This window comes from Perissodus microlepis, chromosome 20 (genome assembly GCF_051167445.1).
Source record: "Perissodus microlepis isolate ML-2025 ecotype Zambia chromosome 20, ASM5116744v1, whole genome shotgun sequence".
NCBI lineage: Eukaryota > Metazoa > Chordata > Actinopteri > Cichliformes > Cichlidae > Perissodus > Perissodus microlepis.
The window spans coordinates 7,098,240-7,120,024 of NC_140480.1; the positions used below are offsets into that span (position 1 = coordinate 7,098,240).

General features: G+C 38.3%; 1 protein-coding gene across 12 annotated transcripts in view; it reads right to left on the reverse strand.

Annotated features, from left to right (window-relative positions):
• ubr4 (ubiquitin protein ligase E3 component n-recognin 4) overlaps positions 1 to 20,949 on the reverse strand; it is a 52,385-nt gene extending 31,436 nt beyond the window's left edge. For 8 of the 12 annotated variants that reach the window (XM_084916143.1, XM_084916140.1, XM_084916142.1 and 5 more), the window contains exons 1-33: positions 20,807 to 20,949; positions 18,275 to 18,372; positions 18,040 to 18,143; positions 17,757 to 17,886; positions 17,361 to 17,506; positions 17,087 to 17,186; positions 16,426 to 16,567; positions 16,181 to 16,305; positions 15,937 to 16,061; positions 15,764 to 15,823; positions 15,436 to 15,626; positions 15,213 to 15,312; positions 14,564 to 14,701; positions 14,142 to 14,259; positions 13,271 to 13,312; positions 7,660 to 7,847; positions 7,391 to 7,547; positions 7,136 to 7,221; positions 6,831 to 7,000; positions 6,273 to 6,552; positions 5,848 to 5,980; positions 5,671 to 5,750; positions 4,322 to 4,450; positions 3,569 to 3,751; positions 3,241 to 3,363; positions 2,916 to 3,145; positions 2,071 to 2,189; positions 1,870 to 1,967; positions 1,433 to 1,590; positions 1,121 to 1,327; positions 857 to 958; positions 677 to 777; positions 163 to 550 (exon numbers count right to left, since the gene is read on the reverse strand). In XM_084916143.1, coding sequence (XP_084772269.1) covers positions 163 to 550; positions 677 to 777; positions 857 to 958; positions 1,121 to 1,327; positions 1,433 to 1,590; positions 1,870 to 1,967; positions 2,071 to 2,189; positions 2,916 to 3,145; positions 3,241 to 3,363; positions 3,569 to 3,751; positions 4,322 to 4,450; positions 5,671 to 5,750; positions 5,848 to 5,980; positions 6,273 to 6,552; positions 6,831 to 7,000; positions 7,136 to 7,221; positions 7,391 to 7,547; positions 7,660 to 7,847; positions 13,271 to 13,312; positions 14,142 to 14,259; positions 14,564 to 14,701; positions 15,213 to 15,312; positions 15,436 to 15,626; positions 15,764 to 15,823; positions 15,937 to 16,061; positions 16,181 to 16,305; positions 16,426 to 16,567; positions 17,087 to 17,186; positions 17,361 to 17,506; positions 17,757 to 17,886; positions 18,040 to 18,143; positions 18,275 to 18,372; positions 20,807 to 20,931 — 4,676 coding nt within the window. In that variant the 5' untranslated portion in view covers positions 20,932 to 20,949. The remainder of the gene's footprint in view (positions 1 to 162; positions 551 to 676; positions 778 to 856; positions 959 to 1,120; positions 1,328 to 1,432; positions 1,591 to 1,869; positions 1,968 to 2,070; positions 2,190 to 2,915; positions 3,146 to 3,240; positions 3,364 to 3,568; positions 3,752 to 4,321; positions 4,451 to 5,670; positions 5,751 to 5,847; positions 5,981 to 6,272; positions 6,553 to 6,830; positions 7,001 to 7,135; positions 7,222 to 7,390; positions 7,548 to 7,659; positions 7,848 to 13,270; positions 13,313 to 14,141; positions 14,260 to 14,563; positions 14,702 to 15,212; positions 15,313 to 15,435; positions 15,627 to 15,763; positions 15,824 to 15,936; positions 16,062 to 16,180; positions 16,306 to 16,425; positions 16,568 to 17,086; positions 17,187 to 17,360; positions 17,507 to 17,756; positions 17,887 to 18,039; positions 18,144 to 18,274; positions 18,373 to 20,806) is intronic. The other 4 variants (XM_084916146.1, XM_084916144.1, XM_084916139.1 and 1 more) reach the window with 2 other exon arrangements.
• Between the last annotated feature and the right edge of the window lie 836 nt (positions 20,950 to 21,785).

The following is a 21,785-nucleotide window of genomic DNA, read 5'->3' on the forward strand; positions in this document are numbered from 1 at the left end:
ATAGCTGCTGGATAGATTCATAGCAGAAGTATAAATTGAGCTTAAACCAAGCAATTTTTCCTAGCGAGTTTGGCTGTAGCAACTATATAATTCCACACGTTAGATTTCTTTAGTGATGCGACTGAAACTTAGATCTCCATGCCTGTAAAATTCATTTCTTACCATCTAGTCAGCCAGTCTATAGCTGCCCTGTGCAGCTGGAGGTGGCCTGCACCCTGTCCCGCACTGGCAAGTGTGGCCATGATGACCATGAGCTCAGGAAAACCTGTTCCATCACCATTGGCCAGCATGTCTGTTGCCATGGGAATAAGTGTGCTGAGGAGTACAGTGCACACTCCTTCGCCCACCTGGCTATTGTCACGCACAATATGAGTGGTTAGCAGCTGCAGAAGCTGTCTGTTTTCTTGCACAATTTCCAGTTGTTCTGAGTCCTTTGGTGGGGTAGCAGTCATACGTGTCAGCCAGGACTGCAGACGAGAGGGCTCCACACAGGCCAGCTGGGCCAAAGAGCCACACAGGCCTAACAGGCTTGGGTTTGGGTTCTTCTCCGCTGGAGAAAAATGCATGATGAAACTTAGAGGGATCTACTCCAGCTTTAGCTCAAAGAGCTCTGCCTTGAAAAGCTTGAATATAACCAAACTTGGACATTATAGTTTTAAAATTATTACAGACTTACTGAGCTGGAAAAGCTTGGTGAAGAATTTCAGCACTCTGTTACAAAACTTTGGAGACAGGTTTTCATTGGCCGTTGCCATCATAATTTGGACAAGCTCACCACTGAAAAAGAAGAAACCCAAAATATGTGAGGTGACTGAATGAATGAGAAGCCAGATTGTGTTATCAGCAGAGACAATACCTGAATGAAAAGAATTCTTCCATTGCCTTTCGGACCTGACTGCTTTCAAGTTGTTTTTCAAGGTACTGAAGGCATTCCTCAAGGATGGACTCATCCAAACCACTAAGAAATATAAATAAAAAAAAATAATGGGATATATAAATGTTGAAGAGCAGCCCACAAAACAAACAAACAAAAAAGCATAAAAAGTAATGTTTTGATTGAATTTTAATATTTAACATGGTTCATTAAAGGTTAATGAAATCTGATACATATTAAAAATACCTGTTGGGATCTGAGTGATTGGCAATGATGTTGTAACATCCGGTCACCAAACGCTCGTAGATGCGGGCTAGAAAGGCCTCAGACTCTGATGGGCCAAGGATGCGCTCCAGTGAAGTGGTGCTGATCTCAGCTACACTCTCCGTGCTGCTCTCCAAGAGCAGAGGCAGCAGGGTGCTCACAACCTGTGAGGGGTTCAGCTCCTCAGTACTGAAGAGACAATAATGCAGCATTATTCACAAGACAATAACAGGTTTTTCGTGAGTAAAATCTATGCATGCAAAAGAGTTTATCAGTAGACGTTTTTTAACTTACACGATGAGGTCTCCAATCAGGCGAACCAGTGAGAGAAGGATGTGTTTAAGAGAAGAGGCCAGAGGCAAGGACTGACAACTCAGTGTGCCCAGGTGAGCTGCTTGGATGGCACTGATGTAGCTCTCTGATGGAATGGTATCGTTTGCAAATGCATTGCGCTGAGAAGATACCACCAGTTTTATTATTTATGGTGTGTCCATATACACACATACATATATATATATATATATATATATATATATATATATATATATATATATAGATAGATAGATAGATAGAGAGAGAGAGAGAGAGAGAGAGATTTTTTTTCTAAATAACTGAAATCTGAAATGCCATGTAGGGTGGGAAAATACAGGCAAAAGCCAAGTCTTCAATGTTTTTTAAAATTATGCCATGTGTAACAAATGTTTTAATAATTTCCAACTTTAACCACATACCCATGAGCCAATGTTGGGAAATTCAGTGGTGTGGACACCATTCCAAGACTCACAAACTGTCTGCACAGCTGTTGGCAAGTTCTGCATAATATTATGACCTGTAGAAATTTAAAGTCTTGTTAGACCACTGCATAAAAGCTATTAAAGTAATCATATTCACTGAATTGTAAAATATTATTTTTCAGTATTTCATTGGGATACCAAGTATGTTGGCCTTGCATCGGGTGGAACCTATGGCCAGAACTGCAGCATAACCTTGGAGCTTGGCATCGGTCAGTTTGTTCTCCCCTTCCTCTGGGATGTTCATTAATAGGTAAGATCTGTTCAAGACAAGTTTCGTTTAATGATTAGATCAGGATGAGTTGTCATAAAGAACATCATCCACAAGTCTTATTTCTTAGCCATGAAGTGGGCTACATTCCAAATCTAAACAAATAATTAGAAAAACTATCAAAGGATTTAGAAATATTTAAAAACATGTTATGATATATAAATTAAAGAAGGAATATTTAAGGTTCCTTAAGTTGTATTCCTTAAATTGAAGCACGCATGCATTCTGAAGGTAACGGAGGTTTTTTTTTTTTTTTTTGTTTTTTTTACTAAAGCTTTCACTAAAACTAAACTTTAAAAACAGCTTACATTAGCAATTACAGTAAATTCTAAATAAATTCAGCATTTAAATATCCACATGCCAGTGGTGTTAGAATACTGATAAACTGTAAAAGATATATAAAGTAACAGATATATGGATACTAGAATTATGTAGCGTGCATGTAGTAGATGTGCTTTGCAAAATGTTGGCTTTGACGAATATGGTGGAATTAAAAATAAATAAATAATAATAATAATAGAAATAATTTAAATGTAACTTAAGTCACCAAAGCTATGACCTCTGGATTTTGTCAATATTTTGAGTGTATCTGTAACCGAAGAACTGGCCATGTGATTGGCCACATGATCATGTGATCTATCAAGCATTTCAATCACATTATTGCATTCCAGTCTACTAGATATAACAAGAGCTTATAACAACATTACCCTCTCACCTTGTGAAAGCTGAGTAAATGTCAGTGAGCTGTAGTGTGGCAGGCAGCAGATTTTTTGCGATCTCAGAGGATTTGTGGGTGTCAGCCTCAATGGCAACCTTCGACAAATGCTCATCTAAAGAAACCTGAATTTTAGAGATGACTGCATCCAGCGTATAGATGGCTTGTAGAGAGGGCAACTGATGAAGTGGTAGGATGACATGTGGGTCTACACTTGAGAATGTGGAAATCTGCAACAAAATAAAGTTGTCAAGAGGTGTCAATTGATTTCAAAACTCTGAACACCACCAACACAAGTTACTAATGTATCTGTCCTAACCATTACCTGTCTGGCAATGTACTCTTCTGCTAGCTCCACATCGTATTTCACAGTGCTGCATTTAGCAGCGGTCACTTCAACCAGAGAAGCAGCTTGGTCTGTTTTCATTCCTTGCTTTACCAAGTGTTCCTGTGAGTGATGACACCCAAAAAACACCCATCAAAGACTTGAAATTGCAGAAATAATACAAAATATAAATTTTTCTGAAAAAGCAAACAATTTCCAGACAACCCCCCCTATGAATTAATCAAGTACATCATTCTAAGGTTTGACCAACAACAACAAACTCATCACACTGATAATACATTTGTAGGACTTTCAAGCATCAACTGACCTTGATCCAGTTTACATACGTAGCTACGCGGAGACGTGATGACCATCGCAGTGTGTGTAGGATGTCGCTCTCACTGGGGTCACTGCAGCCAGTCTTTAGCTGCTCCATGAAGCCTTTGGAAGGTGGTAAAACGCCAAGGATCCTCCACAGTATCAGGAAGTAGTACTGAAGGGAGCAGGCCTCCTGTATGGGGCCCAACAGTTTGCTGCCATTAAGCTAGTATCATTATGTATACAAGTCTCTAATGTTTCAGAAACTGAAGCTCAGCTCTTCAAATTACTTGCACAACAATATAGCAGTTTAGAATAACATTTATTATAGGTCCTGCCTTACTGCAGTGATGATATTCACTTTGTTTTTGGCCAATATTGTTAGCATGTGTTTATCATTTTATTTGTCTCTAGAATTGCAGATAAACATTTCCAATGTGGCTTATTCTTGTTTATTTTGTTTTATTCTTATTGGTCTATTTTCAAAAATGTAATATGCATTTTCTCTATCACCTGAACCAACTAAACCAGTCACTGAAGTCAACAGTAGCAGTGAACAATTAGAAAAAGGACTGCATCATTATAGAAAGGGTTTTTATATCACGTTTCTGTTTGCAGATCAATTTCTAAGTTAACCAGAAAGACGCACCAAAACACAAGCCCTGCAGCACGCGGGTGTTTAATGCCTTTTAGATAAACCACTAAAGCCATATGCTCAGTGGGCTTATTTCAGCTGTTCTATTTCTTCATTTGGTGCTCTCACCATAGGTGTGATGGACTTGTTCTCTTGTCTTCTTGCTGTGTCAAACTGAGAGCCTGCAGCCAGGAGTGAGATGAGCCATACATACAGCTCATCATATTTCACTGCTCCATTAAAAAGCTTTGGAAAGACCTATGAGGACATGTTTAACGGTTAGGCATGGCAATAATTTTAATATTGTGATAAAATATTGTGATAAAAACAGAAATGCTGGTATTTACTAGGGGTGCAACGATACACAAAATTCACGGTTCGGTTTGATTCGATACATTGGTGTCACGGTTTGAGGTTCATGCCTTTTTAATTTGTCATTTATTAAAATTATAAATATATATTTTAACTCAAAAGTACAGTTTTTAAATGTAATGTTGCAGAAACAACAAAATAATTAAAAAAAATAAATCTATCTGATCGAGAAATCACTCATCTTTGGAAAAGAGAGTTTATTACAGAGAAATGGCTCTTTCCAAATTAAAAGCTATACTATACGCTTCCTCTGGGCTATATTCTCAGCAGCATATTAAACATATCAGGGCCCCATAAGGAGAATCATGTGCTAACGGCTGTCTAAATGACTCGGGTAAAGTTTGTAGCATGCTGCTTGTTGTTTTTGTCTGCTTCCACTTGTCTTTGCACTAGGATGATGTCGGCGCAAATGTGCAGTCATATTCGTTGTGTTCCCACTAGTGCTGTCAGCGTTAATCTCGTTAAAATGACATTAACGCCATAACGCGGCAAATCTCCGTTAACGAGTTACTGCGGATCGCCCCGTGTGTGGGGCTGGACGGCGTCAACACGTTAACGAGGTAACTGCACTAATGCACTAGTTCCCACCAATGTAATTGAGCATTGCGTGGCACATCCAACATACTGTTTTACTTTTGTCCATGACGCGCTTACCATCAGGGTCATACTTCACATGAAAACCAAAATAGTTCCAAACGCCAGATCTGAATGAGGGTGGAGGAGGTTCAATTTCGGCTAGCGTTGAGGCAGTTGCCATGTTGCAACGAGCTTAACTTCTGTCTCACTAGCTTTCGCTGCGCTCAGTGGATCTGCGCTCGACAGTGCAGCCTAGGCGGAGTAGTCGAACGCAGATTCACTGAGCTCTCAACACAGACAGCATCGTCAGAAGAAAAGTTGATAAAATAAATAAAAAATTTTGTATTGTTCAATACATATGCGTACTGAACCGAAAGCACTGTATCGAACGGTTCAATACCGATCCGAGTACTGTTGCACCCCTAGTATTTACATACAAAAAATAAAATAAAAAGCATGTTTTAAGACACATTTAAACTGTATTGTCAAAAATTAATTTAAGACCACATAAAACAGATTCCATGCCTCACCTTGCTATCTAGTCTGCTGATATCATCTTCAGACACCTCAGGAGACAGAACGCAGTAGAACTTGGGCTGGACATTCGAATCTAAAACAGTATGCATTTAATCAAAGATAAAATTAAATTTTCATATACTACAAACAGATTAAACTAAAATTTAGTTAAAAAAATTATTTGGGTTTACCTGTCGAACAGTGTTTAGCCCAGTTCTCCTCCACCTCTTTGAATCCATAGTAAAGTGGGACGTTGCTGCGTTTTCCACCTTCCTGAACAGAACTTGCCCCAGTAGATGGTGGGGTAAGAAGGTTATACTGCACCTATTTATAGCACACAGAGTAAACACTGTTATCAAGTCCCAAACACAATACTGTGTTATTAGAATGTTTAGCAAAAATTTACTAGGTATAGGACTTGGTATGTTTTTATACTAAACTAGCCTTATATTACAATCATAATGACATCTTATATGTTACTCTGAAACCAGATTAATGCACTTGCAGGACAATATTTTACCTAATGAATGGAAATCAAGTAACAAAGAAAAGAAAAAAGAAAAAGCTTTATTGTTCAATTTACCATATAAATAACAATTTGAAATAAAGCATTAACCTGTTCAAAAAGATATAAAGGAGCCTTGGAGTAGTGGCGCAGCAGGTAGTCAAAAACCAGCAACAGGCGGGCCAAATTGAGGGGCACAGCTTTCAGCTGGGAGTCTCTGCTCTGTGCCACCTCTGTAATGGCCTGTGTGACTAAGGTGAGGACTGATCGACGACCACGCTCTGACAGATTGTGGAAAAGGAGCAGCAGCAGCTGGAGGTGTTCCACATTAAGGTCATCTTCGCCATGAATAGAACCCTGGATGGCGTGTTGCTTTAAGGTTCCCAAAAATCTGAGAAAGTACAGGCAGCAAAAAGGAAAAAATCCAGATTAAAGAGAAATGTATGGAAGACTAAGCTAGACTACAACTGTGATGTTTTTGCAAACAATAATTCCATTGTTATTGACTACAATATTGGATATTTATACAAGTCCCCCCCATCAAGCCACCACCATTTTTTTCTTAAATGCCAACAACCATACTATCTAAGTTCGATTGCAGCGTCAAGGCATTTAAACAATTTGATCATAATAATAAATATTCAGATAAGAAAAACTGAATTTTTCTACCTTTCCCAAACTTTCATACACTCAGGAACATCCGGTTCTCCCTGCACAGTAGCTTTGTGCTGCCAAATGAGGAGAAGTCTGGAGAGCACTGATAATGATTGAGGGTGAATGTACAGAGGCCATGGACCCTCCGAAAAGGGTGCAACACCTAATTGCTGTAGAAGGGTGCTCTGCAAATAGTTAAGAGAAACAATATGAGAATTGAGATAATAAAAAAATCAATTTTAAGTTTGTTGTAGAAAGTAGTTGTTAAAAGATTTTTTCATATAGTGGCAAAGAAACGAAAGCAAAGCAAAACCTCTTACCTGCAATGCTGGGGAGGGAAGATCTGAGGTCACTAGGGTGTGGTTGAAGTGATACAGTGCTAAAGAAAAGACTTCATCTGAAGACCCTGTGGGGTAAAAGAAACAACAACGCATAACTATAGATGTTCACTGTTGTCAAAATACTCAAGTCTGCAGGGCTGCAAAGCAAATTATTATGAATTTAGGTAAATATTCTTATATTTGAATAACTGCAGTTTTTTTTTTTTGTTTTGGGTTTTTTTTTGTTAAGCATACCTTTGATATCTTTGTCCACATCTTTGATGATACTGGCAAGCGTAGCCATGTGTTGTTCTGTGAGAGACACACTCAGGTAGTTACGGATAAAGTTGTTCCTGGATTTTAGCATCGAGGTGGTGATGAAATTCAGAATACTGGATGCTAAGCTGAGGAACTGCAGAAACAAAGATTTGAGATGATACAATGTCATAAGCCCTATTAAAAAAGAAAAAAAAGAAGAAGTATTGTATGCATTGTAACAGCAACAATCTATATGTTGTCTTCACCAGTTCGGGATCTTTACGGCCAGCTAAAATGTTGCCGTTCTCGCTTGGATTTTGCTTGCTGGGGCTCTTCAGTCTGGGAGAAGTCTCCAAAGGTGGTGGAGGGGGAGGGGGTGGAGGAGCCACTTTGTCCTTGCTTGGTGAAATTGTCTCTTCAAACCAAAGCCCCAGGATAGGTTCACTGTCATCATCTGTAAAGAATAGTTAATTATTTACATAAACATCTTGAGGTAAAATGCTCACACATTCATGAAAGTATTTGTGATGTAGCAGTGGTGTCACCAATAAAGGGAAAACAAAGCTTCACAATAGTTCATGGCAACTACACTCACTGGACACTGGCCATCAGTTACCATTTGTTTAAACAAACTTCAACCGCTCACACGGTAGAACTTAAAACGCATTTCAGTATTACCCCGAGGTTGACTGCTTTAGGTTAACTTGAGTAACACCATCCTCTCCCCATGGCCAATTTGCTAGTGTGCTCGCAGTGTATTTATTGACCATTTGGTCCTTTTGTGGTGGTATAATGGCCTTCTTTTAACCACACTATGAGCCCCTGTGTACTTGGAATTGTCATGATCTTAAAAATATGCTGCCTGACAACAATGTCATGTTGTTTGCCAGTTGCTTTAAAACAAACAAACAAAACATTACTACCCTGCAAAGAAGCAGTAAAACATGTGTAGCCAGGCATGAAAAAGTTATGTGGAATTATATGATGCCATGTCAATATGGACTAAAATTTTTAGCAAGTTGCTGTTTCCATGTCACAAACAATGAGGAAATTTTCAACTTATTACTAGCAAGACGTAACTAATAAAGTGGCCAGTGAGTGTACAACACAGTGAAGGTGGTGAACAAGATCCAAAGACTGCAGTAAGAAGCAAACAATAACCAATTCCCTCTTGATGAATATCTACATAAGGATGTTACACAATTTATCTTCAAAGACATGCACTTTTCATTGCTGTCACTGAGAATACATGAACATATTAATTTGTATTGATTTATATTTTTATCTTTGTATAAGACAAGTGCAATCCAAAGTGGAAGTAAATCTGCTAGTAACAAAAGACATGCTGCAGTTTGTCAGCTACCATAGATGGTGGAGAGGAAAGCCACAATCATTCCTTTAAATTAACTTATATTATTATGAGCTCCAAGTTGTGCTGCATTAGAATTTTTACATTTTATACATTCTTGTGTGTTTCTAGCAAAAATAAGACACAATGCTAGAATTAGCTGAACATAAAGCACACGTTATTCTCAGATTGCTTAGAATCTGAATGTGCTGAACAGAGCGTGAGGATGCATTATTACACCTTCTGCAGAAAACACTGCTACAATCAACATGTCAGTCGGTCAAAAATATGATAAAATATAAAATGTGCACACTTCTCTTTAAATGTTTTGGTGCAAAAATATAAGACTGACTGTCACACAGCCTAGAACTACATAATACTGTACATTAATTTACAGCGATAGCTTGAAAAATTCATATTCTACCAAATAAAAATTCACAGTAAGAATTTAGAAAAAAAAAAGCACATATATAACAAACATTGAATTTAAATATGAGGGGAAAAAACTCATTTAAATCTTGTGTTTCTAATAGGTCGCCAACTCAAGCTCAACTGCTTCCCTCACCTGCTGAGCCATGACATTTTCTACACTGAAAAATTGTTTCACAGGCATTTTGATTCTGTGTGCTCAGCCTGCAGTACGATACAGGAGTAATTTCTTTGAAAGCAGGTTTTTAAGACCTATTGATAATAGTTTCAGTCCAACGCTTTCAGCTTAACCACAAAGAAAGTTAGAGTCTCTATGGCTTCCTTACTCGCCATCTGATTTAACTCAGGTGACAGCTATGTTATTCCTTGTAGGATATGTAAACAGATGTGATCTGTTGATGACAAATGCAATCAATCTTCTTTTTTTAAGTGCACTGCTGTCAAGTGCGTTGCTCTTATTTATTGATACAGCATGCTTGTCAAGGACAAACCACAACTAACAGATGTCACAAGGTTCCACTCAGGTTCAGAATAGGCACGGCATTGCTCATAATAGTCCCCACTCGGTTTTCATTCCACTTTGTCAATGTGCGTTTAACGTCTTGATGCATTCTCAATCATCCAGGGAAGTAAATCTCCAAAAAGTTGATTCTGTTCATCTGGACGTAGCGTTTTGTGGGAGAAACGTTTCGTCACTCATCCAAGTGACTTCTTCAGAATACATAAACAGGGTGCACCTTTAAGACCGACTGTCTGCATGATCAACTCAGTCACCTATAACATCTCCAAGTTTCTGGCTTCGATCCTCAACCCGCTGGTGGGCAGCTCTGAACACCACATCCAGAACACCCTGGATTTTGTTGAGAAGGTGAGAGATGTCATTATGGAGGCAGATGAAACCATGGTAAATGGTAAATGGCCTGTATTTGTATAGCGCTTTACTAGTCCCTAAGGACCCCAAAGCGCTTTACACATCCAGTCATCCACCCATTCACACACTGGTGATGGTAAGCTATATTGTAGCCACAGCCACCCTGGGGTGCACTGACAGAGGCGAGGCTGCCGGACACTGGCGCCACCGGGCCCTCTGACCACCACCAGTAGGCAACGGGTGAAGTGTCTTGCCCAAGGACACAACGGCCGAGACTGTCCAAGCCGGGGCTCGAACCGGCAACCTTCCGATTACAAGGCGAACTCCCAACTCTTGAGCCACGATCGCCCCGCGACGTTATATCTCTCTTCACTTGCATCCCAGTCACGGAAGCGTTGGAGGTAGTCCGTAAGAGATTACTGGATGACTCCAACCTCAGCAACAGGATCTCAGCATCGACCAAGTGTGTTTGCTTTTGGAACTGTGTCTTCATTCCACCTACTTCACATACAAGGGTCAGTTCTACAGGCAGAAACATGGGAGTGCCATGGGCTCCCCAGTTTCACCCATCGTGGCCAATTTGTACATGGAAGAAGTGGAAAAGAGGGCTTTGCTAGCCTACCCTGGAACATCACCAAGCCATTGGTTCAGATATGTGGATGACACCTGGGTGAAAATCAAATCTCAGGACGTACCACATTTCACGGATCACATTAACTCGGTGGACCGACATATCAAATTCATCAGGGAGGATATGAAAAGTGGCAGGTTAGCCTTCTTAGACTGTGAGATTTCCATCAGGAATGGGGGACATCTAAAAGCTGACGTTTACCGTAAACCTACACATACGGATCAGTATTTAAGGTTTGACTCTCATCATCCACTGGAGCACAACCTGGGTGTCATTAGGACGCTACAACACAGAGCGAACACCATCCCCACAGACACAGTGGCCAGGGAGGCAGAAGAACATCACATCAAAAAGGCCCTGAGTAAATGTGGTTATCCCAGCTGGACGTTTGTCAAAGCTGGAAAGGCACCTAAAGAAAGCTCCAGTCGATCCAGGAGAGAAGGACAACCGCTGCCCAAGCGAAAACCTGTAGTGATCCCATATGTGTCAGCAGTATCGGAGCAGTTGAGACGCATTTTTTCTAAACACCAGGTCTCTGTGGCTTTCAAACCCCAAAACACGCTGCGCCAAAAACTGGTCCAGCCCAAGGATCGGGTCCCCCAACACAAACAAAGTAACATAGTGTACGCTGTTAAGTGCCAGGAGGATTGCCAGGATTTATACATCGGGGAAACCAAACAACCTCTGGCGAAGCGGATGGCACAACACAGAAGAGCTACCTCGTCAGGCCAGGACTCTGCAGTCTATTTACACCTACAGGCCAGTGGACACTCTTTCAATGATGAGGATGTACACATCCTGGACAGGGAGGAACGCTGGTTTCAGCGTGGAGTCAAGAAGGCCATTTACGTGAAAAGGGAAAGACCATCTCTGAATCGAGGAGGGGGCCTAAGGGTACATCTTTCGCCATCTTACAATGCTGTGATTGCAGCCATTCCCCAACTGTCTGTGAATGGTACTCATGGCCATTAATCAGTGGTCTTTGATCAGTGGGTTTTGGTCAGTGGTTGTTGATCAATGGTTATGAGAATTTGCATAATTAAGATTAAGGAACTGACCTCCCAGCAGTTCCTTCCTTCAGTGGGCTGGTTTCAGTCATTAAATGTACTGTTTATAAGATTGGGGAAACCTGCAGTCAGCTGAGACTGAAGAAGTCACTTGGATGAGTGACGAAACGTTTCTCCCACAAAACGCTACGTCCAGATGAACAGAATCAACTTTTTGGAGAATGTGCGTTTAAGTTAACAAAACAAATTACAAATTTGACCAGTCTCTCCTAGACCCTGCCTTGGAGGAAAAAATTTGTTCTTGAATAGAATAAGACGCATTCATCTTTGTAAAACTCATCTGCTTAGCTATGGAGAAAAAAAAATCCTAACAGAGCAGCATTGACCTGGCTGGTTTCAGTGAACACTAATAGGTGTCTGACACCAACCAGCTCTAGCTAGGAGACAAATTAATAGCACCAATCTAGAGAGATGGTACTGCCTGGTTTAGTTTACATGGGTGTACCATCTATATTAGCTCTGGATCCTTCCCCATAACGTTTTTAAATTAATAGCCACAAATTTCATTGATTCATTGTGCTCTGTGCACTTACCATGCACAAAACATTCATATTCTTTAAAAAGGTGATATCACTCAACTACACTGAAAGTTTTCAAATACAAAAACAAGACAACTTTAGTGTTTCAAAAGAATATCACAATAATTTGATATTCACATCTGCATGCAACATACAAAAATTAACTTTTCAGGTGACAGCAAGATGTAGCATTGCGTGTTTAAGCTCATTAAGCACAACTTGAATTTATTGTATTTAAGAATGATACCACTGCTTTGATGTGGGTCTTGATTATTTTTGTATCAAGAGTTTTTCACTTGTTTTTTTTTTTTTTTTTTTTTTAAGTTTTCTAACAATTTTATCCTCATTTGTGTTAAAATAGATTCAAGAGTGGGGGGGGAAATGGATTTTATCATTTTGTAGTATCACAGCCAATTTCAAAAATAATTTTCTACCATACTGAAAATTGTTTAATTTTAATTTCAACCACGACCTGAAAAGTCATTAGGCCAGCAATAAATGTTATACTTTTAAAGCATTACTATTAGCAGCTATCTTATAACAAACTTCTTTCTTTGGAGTCGCTGTTGAAAAAGGAAAGAGGCAGAAACTGGAAGACAAAAGGATGATAAAGTAATAGAGGTAAAGCTCTTAAAATAAATCACTGAGAAATGTTTTATGACTTCTGTCAGTAACTGTTAGTGTAAGTATTCAGATAATTAACTAGTTTTAATGAAAGCTTCAGTAGTTAATAGTTTAAATAATATCCCACATATCAACACCACTGGTATTATTCTTTAAAACAACAAGCCACTGATGAACCTCTTTGATAAAACAAGTTTAATTTAGTTCATATAAGGCAGAGCAACTCTGATAACAGGGAGTATTTTGTCAAAGACTTCATCTGTGGCTTTATCATTTTCTAGGCCGTTAGGATCAAGGCTCAGAGTCTAAATTGTGAGACATACAATAACAAAAATGAATTTAGGACAGCGGACACCAAGTCTTTGACCTGAGGACAGAAAACTGCTAACCTGAGACACAAGCTGCACTTGTCTTCTCCTGTCTTCTCTCTGCTGAAATAGTAGACACTGTCAACTACACTGGTATTATTGTGATGGACAAAATTTTTTTAAATCACATCACTGTGAGCGTATGTATGAGTTTACCCTTCGCACTGCTGTCATTACCTCACTGACTTAACCACTGACAGCACACTTGTTTCACTCCTTCGATTATACCTATTTAAAAATTTTCCCAAATACTGAAAATACTGCATTTGTTATCTTATCTAGCTCAGCACTGACAGAAACTCAGAGATCAAATGGAAATGTGTAAAAATATATGTGACTTTACTTTCACCAATTGAATCCCCACTGTGATGCAGAGAAACCTGAAGCATACCTTGTAGGAATGAAACAACACTTCTTGGTCATTACGTTAAAACTGAATTGAGTCCTTAAATGGTGAGTTCATGTGTCTCCCCTTTACCTTTAAAGCTAGATGACAACATCTTTGTTTTTAATTGTCCATAAATGCAAGAAAGGTTTACCCTAAATTATCAATATATTTTAATAAATTGCATTTTTGTATATATTAATTGCAAAAGTAGAGTGCTTCATAATTACAATATAGGTACATATGTTCATGCTAATGTAATCCCCTGCTTTTCAGTGGAATGTCTGTATTTTTAAAGTTGTTGCTTTTTTATTAATCAATCCAGGAGTAGCATAACAATGTCTGAATTGTTGAGTGTATCATCTGCATTCCTAAACCCAGGATTTAAGAAAAAACTGTCTGCAGCACACAGGGAGCAGTATGTCTTTTTATTTGCATAACTGAGCTGCTATGTAAATGCATACTTTATGTAACAAACAATTGTTTGAATCCAAAGAAAATAAATACCCTGGCTGCTGTCCTCCTCTGTACTGCTGAAATCATCCTCATAGTAGGTGTTTGAATCTGTAGAAGCACTGGCATCACTGCTGACTGAGCCCTTTCTCTGGCGCTGGAGAACACAAGCCTAACAGCAGATAAATGAAATCAAAGTCAACGTTTAAAAGTTTGGTTGGGACACAGAAAGTTTCCAGCATTCACCCGAGAAGTCAGCCACAGTATACCTACATTTGAAAATGGCTGGTTTCAATAAATAATCATCTAGACATCCACTAATTTTGTAAGGGATAAAAAAGGATAAACTACAAAGATAAAAATGAACCAGACAAAATCTGTTGCTTGTTTCTTTTGTATCACAATATCACAATTAATGTTCAAATCAATAAAACAGCATAACTGCAAATGCAAATTACAAATACAACTGACAGCACCTTTTTGTAGGAGGTGGAGAGAAGTGTGAAGAGCAGATTTGTCAAGGGAACAGAGTCAATGAGTCTTTGAACCCTCTGGCTGGAAGTGCTCTGTGCCATGATGTTGAGCTCAGCTGGTGGTCCATCACTTGCCCAACCCTTTAGATTTGGCAGAAGGGGGGAAACGGCTTTTAAGGAACACAAAATACTTTCAGTAATTACTGAAGCATACTTGGATGCTTTTGAATTTTTTATTAATTGAATTCATTTCCTACCCTGAAAGGGTAACAAAGAATGAAAATGCTAAAAAAAACCCAAAAAAAAACCCCCAAACAAACAAACAAAAAAAACAACAACTTTCAAATCTGTGCGTCTAATTTTAAATAAACATGCAATCTTGTAAAACAACAAGGAACTTATACTAAATATGAAGCCATGAAGATTTAACTGAGGTACAGTAATTTAAAAAAAATTCTTTTGGTTCCTCAAACAAGAGATGAAGGCTTGAATGTGACTAGCTACATTAGTATTTAATTCAATTTTACAGTAGAGGGTTTAAACCTACAAAAGATTGTGACATCTGAAACCAGCGATAGCGGTGGCAAGTACAGTATGGCTACAATGGCAGTTTTGTTTTAATGCAGCCACGTTTTTTTGTTGCTTCACTTACTCTGTGCAGAGCTTCAACCTGCAGATCCTGGAAAAGTGAAGTCAAAAGTTTGATTGCATGGTTGGCCAGGATAACAGACAAAACCCCAAAGCCTTGGTGTCTTGAGAGGGAAAACAAAAAAGATCAAAACAGAAAAAGGCAAAACATTAATGCACACAAATGACCTTTGATGCATAAGCATACCTACTGAACTAAAATTGTCTTTATTAAGATTTAAAAATACCCTTTGCCAGGACCAAGTTTAGGTGACCCTGCGCCATCCTTGGTGCGACTTGCAATATCACGGACACGCAAGGCAGCCAGGGGATCCTTCTCTTTTCCTTTATCTGCCAACGCTGTCGGGCTCAGGTTAAGAATCAGGTACAGGCTGTTTAAGAGGCACCAGGCTCCAAGCAGTTGGAAGTTCTGATAATGCTGCAGAACAGAGAAGAGAGAATTTTAAAAATATCAGTCATAATACTTAACTTATAATTGACAGTCTAGGACTGTCAATTATAAATATATATTTATTCTTCTATTTGCGCAATATATCAATCAAAATTGGTACTCACCTCTCCTCCAGCTCTGCGAGAGTTGCTGATGGCTTGTCCAATCATTTCATAAATCTCCAGCTGTTGTGAAGACAAATATGTCATCTTTTTAAATCTATGTATCTTGTTAAAATATACATGTTAGTAAGACAGTAATTAAAGACTTTTTAAAAGTGATTAGTTATAATACTTACACATTTCTGGACAATTGTGGCTGCATCATTTTCATAGTCCTCTTCTTTGGTACCAGTGGAGGCAGAGCGAAGTTGCAAGCCACTACCCACCTGTAGAATGGCCATGCAAGTGGCCACACTTACACCTAAACAAGTAAAAACGCATTGTAGATGTATTTTTTTTCCCCTTAGTTTGGTTTTTGAATGTTATAGCAGCCTGAATCACTTGGTATGTTTTATTTTAACCAAAAATGTAACCACCTACCAGCATAGAGACAGCTTAGAGCCAGCACAGTCATATCCAGTAGTCGTCCTGGTGTCAAGGGCTCCAGTACAGGCAAGGAAAGTGTGTCCAAAGCCATGGTCACATCTATCACCAGTGAGTGAAATCTATGTATTTTAAGTACAGGATAACAACTTAATGTTGGGGCCAGCGGTGAAATGGCCAGATGCCAAAATTAAACAATTTCTTATTAGCCCAATAGATTTAAAAAGAAAAAAAAAGAATACCCGTTGCGAACAGCAGTGGCATCAGCCACTGTGGCTGGCATGATAAAGAATGAGTTGGCTGATACAGCATCCTGGAAGCGGTTGATGTAGCGTAGAAAGTAGGGCAGGTTGAGGCACACTCGTAACAACTTCTCAGACCCACCTGGAAAAATTACATTAAATCAAAAAATTTAATCAAATAATAACTCATTAAGTTTCATTTTAAATTAATTAATGGCAGGATTACTAAAGAAACTAAATTTTCATTGCAATTTGTAAAGGAAAAAGTGCTTTTACAAGGTTACGTATAATTTAGAGCTCAAGCGTGCTTTCAAGAGTGAAAAGTAAACAAGGGACCATCTGACATGTTGAATCAATAGGGGGAAAAAAAATGTAAATTTTCCACATGGATGTGTGGGGAAGAAAAAAAACAAACTCAATTCTGGATTACAGCCACTCACAGTGTATATATACACTCCTGTATGGAAAATCAATTATTGAAGTATATTCATCATAGTGTGACTTAATGGTGACATTTACTAAACAGATATTTTTCAAAAAAAAAAAAAAAAAAAACCCAAGATTTCTAGTCTCCCATCTTTCAACAGCTGCGATAAAACTTTTAAACCCTGACCTGTATATAGTAGTGTCAAAGCTCCAGTCTCTTGGAACAACTACTTACCTAGTTCCTGTAAGCTTGACACATTCTGGGACACAAAGGCATTTTTCATTTTGGTCTGAACAGCTTGATCTGTATTTTGTTCATCGCAATCACTTTCAGCCTGTAATTAACAAGAGATGCAACGATTACAACAGATAATTTTCAACAATACAGTGACAGAATATTATTTTAAATGCAGCTAACAAAATTAATTTAAAAGGAAAGGGGAACAAAAGCAGAAGCTGAGTAACTTCTGCTAATAGCAATCGAGAGTAGCTGGGTCATTAATACTTGCCTGCATGTGCGCTGCTGATGGAGAGGCCAAGATGGTGGTAAGGTCAGGGTTAAAAACTGATGTCAGCTGATTAAAGAAGTTCATTTGTACTTCTTTTTGTCGAAGCTCTGGGTTCACAGCACTGGGTAACTCCTTCTGATCTTCCACTATTAAATGAAAAAAATAGCACAAGAGTTTCACCACATGTCAAGGCTGTTAATCAAAAGGGCCTCTGGGACAGCCCAGGCATTGATAAATACTCACAGCTTCATTGAATAATTACAGTATATAGAAAACTAATAGACCAAAAATGTCCAAATCTTTCCAGTGAATTTCCAGTTTTCTCCAAATAACTTATTCATGTTGTCTACCAGGACAGTGAAGCATTTTTCAGTTTTGTCCTTTATGGAGTCTTACCATCTGAAAGTGTCTTGACGGTTTGAGGCAACTTGGCAGATTTCATCATAGCAGTGAAAGTAATGATTTCTGTGCGATCTAGTCTGCTGCAGCCAGTGCACAGTCCCTTTATTAAAAGGATCAGGTGTTTCTAAAGAAAAACAATTTTTTTTTATTTCAATACATAATTCCATACAAATAGAAAGCAGAAAACCACCAGAAAATGCAAATCAGTGATAACTATAAATGACTACACTAATGTATTACAATTGACTACACCCACCCTGCTGACTGTCTCACTTACCTGTGAAACTGCACATGCCTCATCAGGGTTCTCCAAGCGCAGCAATGAGAATTCGATCAATACTTTGCACGCTGCAGCAACTGACAGCAATTGATTTCTTGGTACTGGGGAAACAAAGAAAAGAACAAAAATAACATCTAGCAACAAAACAGTTTTCACTGAAAGATTTTGGCTCATTGTCAGTGAGTGGCAGTAATTTGTCTATTACTCTTAGGAGAAAATGAAATACACATACTTTGTCCACATACTGTGGTGATGTAATGTGCTGAGAGTGCCACGAATGATGAGTAGAAAGGTTCATACTGCTTGTCGTGGTGAAGAATGTCTGATTCACTGCAAACAAAGGAAATATGACTTTTTACACAACATTTATAGTGGGTTGTTTTAGTTTGTTTGGGGGGAGGGGGTAGAGAATACAGACAGGACAGTGACACAGAGTGGATTTGATCTAACTCCTCCTCCTTTCCTCAACTAGTGTCTTAATTCTTCCACGCAAATAAGAGTAAGAGGTGCAAAGATGGGAGTTAAAGTGTTCACGGGACAATCTCATGTTCTGCTATGTCACATTAAACAGATGGCAACCTCTCATGATGTACATCAAATCAACTGCCATACTAAATGTCCAAGTAACAATAAAGAAAACAGCTGCTGACTGCAGCCTTACTTTTAAAATATAGACAGAATCAGCTCCATCTGTTGCTATGGTGACATTACATTGTGAATTGTGAAATTGATTCCTCTGAGGCACTGCAATTATGTAAACTTTGCTTACCAACAGTTTGTCCAATGTGTTTGTGCAAGAATTCAGTCTTAAAAATTAATTCAACTTTTTAAAACATACTTCTTATAATTATAATTCATTATCATCCATCCATCTACATCTGCACACTGCAAACTCATGTTTGTTTTCATGCAACTGTCTGATATTTCTTACACATTTTGTCAACACAACCCTTTAATAAAATAAAAGAATAAAATGGTTTAATGGTTATTAAATGGTTTATAATCTGGTTAAAAGTTAGCATCAAAATAATTACTGTTCTTCAGTATACACCACCTCAGTGACTTAACTAATTAACATTTCTGATACATCTCCCAGGAGCATTAGTTTGTCTCAGTTAAAAAATTTTTTAAAAAAAGATAAATTTCATATATCAAACCACAATCAATTGCAATATATATGCAACAAATAGTCAATATTATCAACAATTAATTGAACCTTCACAAAAAACAATCATGACCTTCACAAAAAAGCATTAAAATAGTAAAATGAATGCTATTGACAAGTTGCAATAGCATGGCCATTCTGGTATCTGTGCTAGAGTGTGGCTACAGTGAGAACACAAAATTTATAAACCTATCACCCAGCTTTACCAAACTCAGTGTGGTCAAACTCGTGGTATGCCATTTAAGCTTTAGCAATTCAAGCCTACTTCTTCAATGTTGTCTTCACAGAATGAAATACTTCTTTAGGACTTGAGATGTAAGGAAACAAGGTGTGTTTATGCTGTTGGTATTGGAACTGGCTTTTGGTGTGGTTGGAATTTTTTAAGTACTTTTACATAAGCACCTGGGGCCTCTAATAAGCAGGCTTGTTACAATTACATAACTGAAAGAAAGAAACATTTTATCCAATACTTACATAGATAATGGAGTCTTATTTTATTTTTATTTTTTTTATTATAGTAAACTGCACAATAGGATAATTCAACTACACAACACTACTTTCAATCCTCGTAACAGTTATGTTTGCATACAGCCTGTTGCACTGGAAAACGAAACCAACAGACATACTAGGAAGCTTTTTATTTCAGTGTACTAGCTTATGTTACGCCACAAACAGAGAATCAAGGGAAAACTACGGAATCAAATAAATCATTCAACAATACTTGCAAAGCACTAATATCACATATTCCTACTTTTATGAGAACATAAATAGGTGGGAATGTTGTAACGAGATAACAAGTTCATTCTGCACTAGCATCTTTGTGGTTAAGCAGAACCATTCAGCATTACCTAAAGTACAAGTCTTAGAAGCAATAACCCTAAGTAACAATTTTACTAACAACAAGTTGACGGTAACCCACCATCACCTGATCAAAAATGAGTGGAGAGATAAGGTCCCCCGCCTACTTCCAGCCTAACCACAAGCAGATGACGTTAGGCAGACTGGCTATTTTTGCCACCCATATAATGCGTGATTTGGCTAATGACATGCCCAGATTACGCCTCATAATGCAAGTGTTGCTGAATTTAGCCCAATTAAGTCAGCTGACGTAGTCAAATATTACTCTGGCTGGGGCGTTTGAGGGTTAGCCAGTCCAGTTGGAAGGCCCCCCGAGTTAGCCTGCCGGCTAATGTTTGTGTTAGCTAGCTAATGATGAAGCAATTTTGTTAAAGCTTACACTGCGACACCGTTTAACGTTTGCACAGCGCTGACATTACGTTAAAGATAAATGTCCATCAGTCATAAGACGTGCGTTGTTTCAAACTCTGTAGTCAGCAGAAAGGAAACGCTAAATAGCATTTTGAGTAAGTTAGCTGTCATTAGCATATCAGCTAACGTCTGGAGCTGACTCCATGCCAGTGCAAGTTAAGCTTAAATAGCTTGCTAGCCGCTAACGTTAGCAAAATGGGTATCGTTTCCCATCCAACTATACTAACCAAGCTAGGGTTAGCAATTTAGCCAGCTAGCCTACGCCTAGGTGGACACAGGCAGTATTCAAGCAAATATGAACCTGCAATTTATTGACAATTAACCGGTTACCTGTTGATTATAGACCCAATAAGCTGAGGTAGCTCCTTCGTCTCAAAAGCAGTGTACGAAGCTGATAAAAGCGGCCGAACTGCCGCTGTCCATTCGTGTTCCCCATCTCCTCCGCTCGACGCCATCTTGAAATCCTAACAGAAAAAACTAGGTACTGGAAGAAGAAACTGTGGTGTAAGTAAATCTTGGGGGCGCTCTCACTCTGATACCAGCCCTGCCAACATTTCACTCGAAATGTTTACTGGTTTACTGTTTCTAAACCCATTTTAAATTATGTATAATAATATAGTTCCCATTTTACAGGAACGAATAAAGCGATGTTTTTCCCTCCATTCATTTGTGATATAATTACATATACAAGTAGTAAAACTTACATATTGGTTATTATTATCTTTCTTTTGTTTTTTTTTTTTGTTTTGTTTTTTTTACCGAGTTTAACTTATCTTTTTATTATTTTAATATTAACTTCATCAACAAACCAATAATCAAGTTTTTGACTTTATGTGACTTTCATCCACATATGTTAATATTCTTGTATAACGATAGATAGATATAGTAATACGACACCTTTTGATTCCAAAAAAGCCCACAATAGCAACAGGACTTTATCCAAGATCATCAAGTAAGTAAAAAAAAAGAGTAAATATTAATTCATATAATAAATGAAATAAAATAAATATTTTATTGTCTAATTTCTGACTGCACCACACAAGGCCTAGAATGCACTGCTAAATAGATAATAGAATATTAAATACACAAATCTTCTTCGTTTTTCTTTATTTAATTGGTTTTTATTTTCGCTTTTTTAACGTGTCGGGGTGCAGCCTATGTCTTCCACCTGAATCCTGTTATTATCCCCTGTGGTACCATTATTTTTAAATTTTATCATTTGTGTTTCTGTCACATGATCCCATCACACATTTTCCCACACATGAATTAATCTCGGTCTTACACTATTTTTTTCAATAGTGATCTGCTT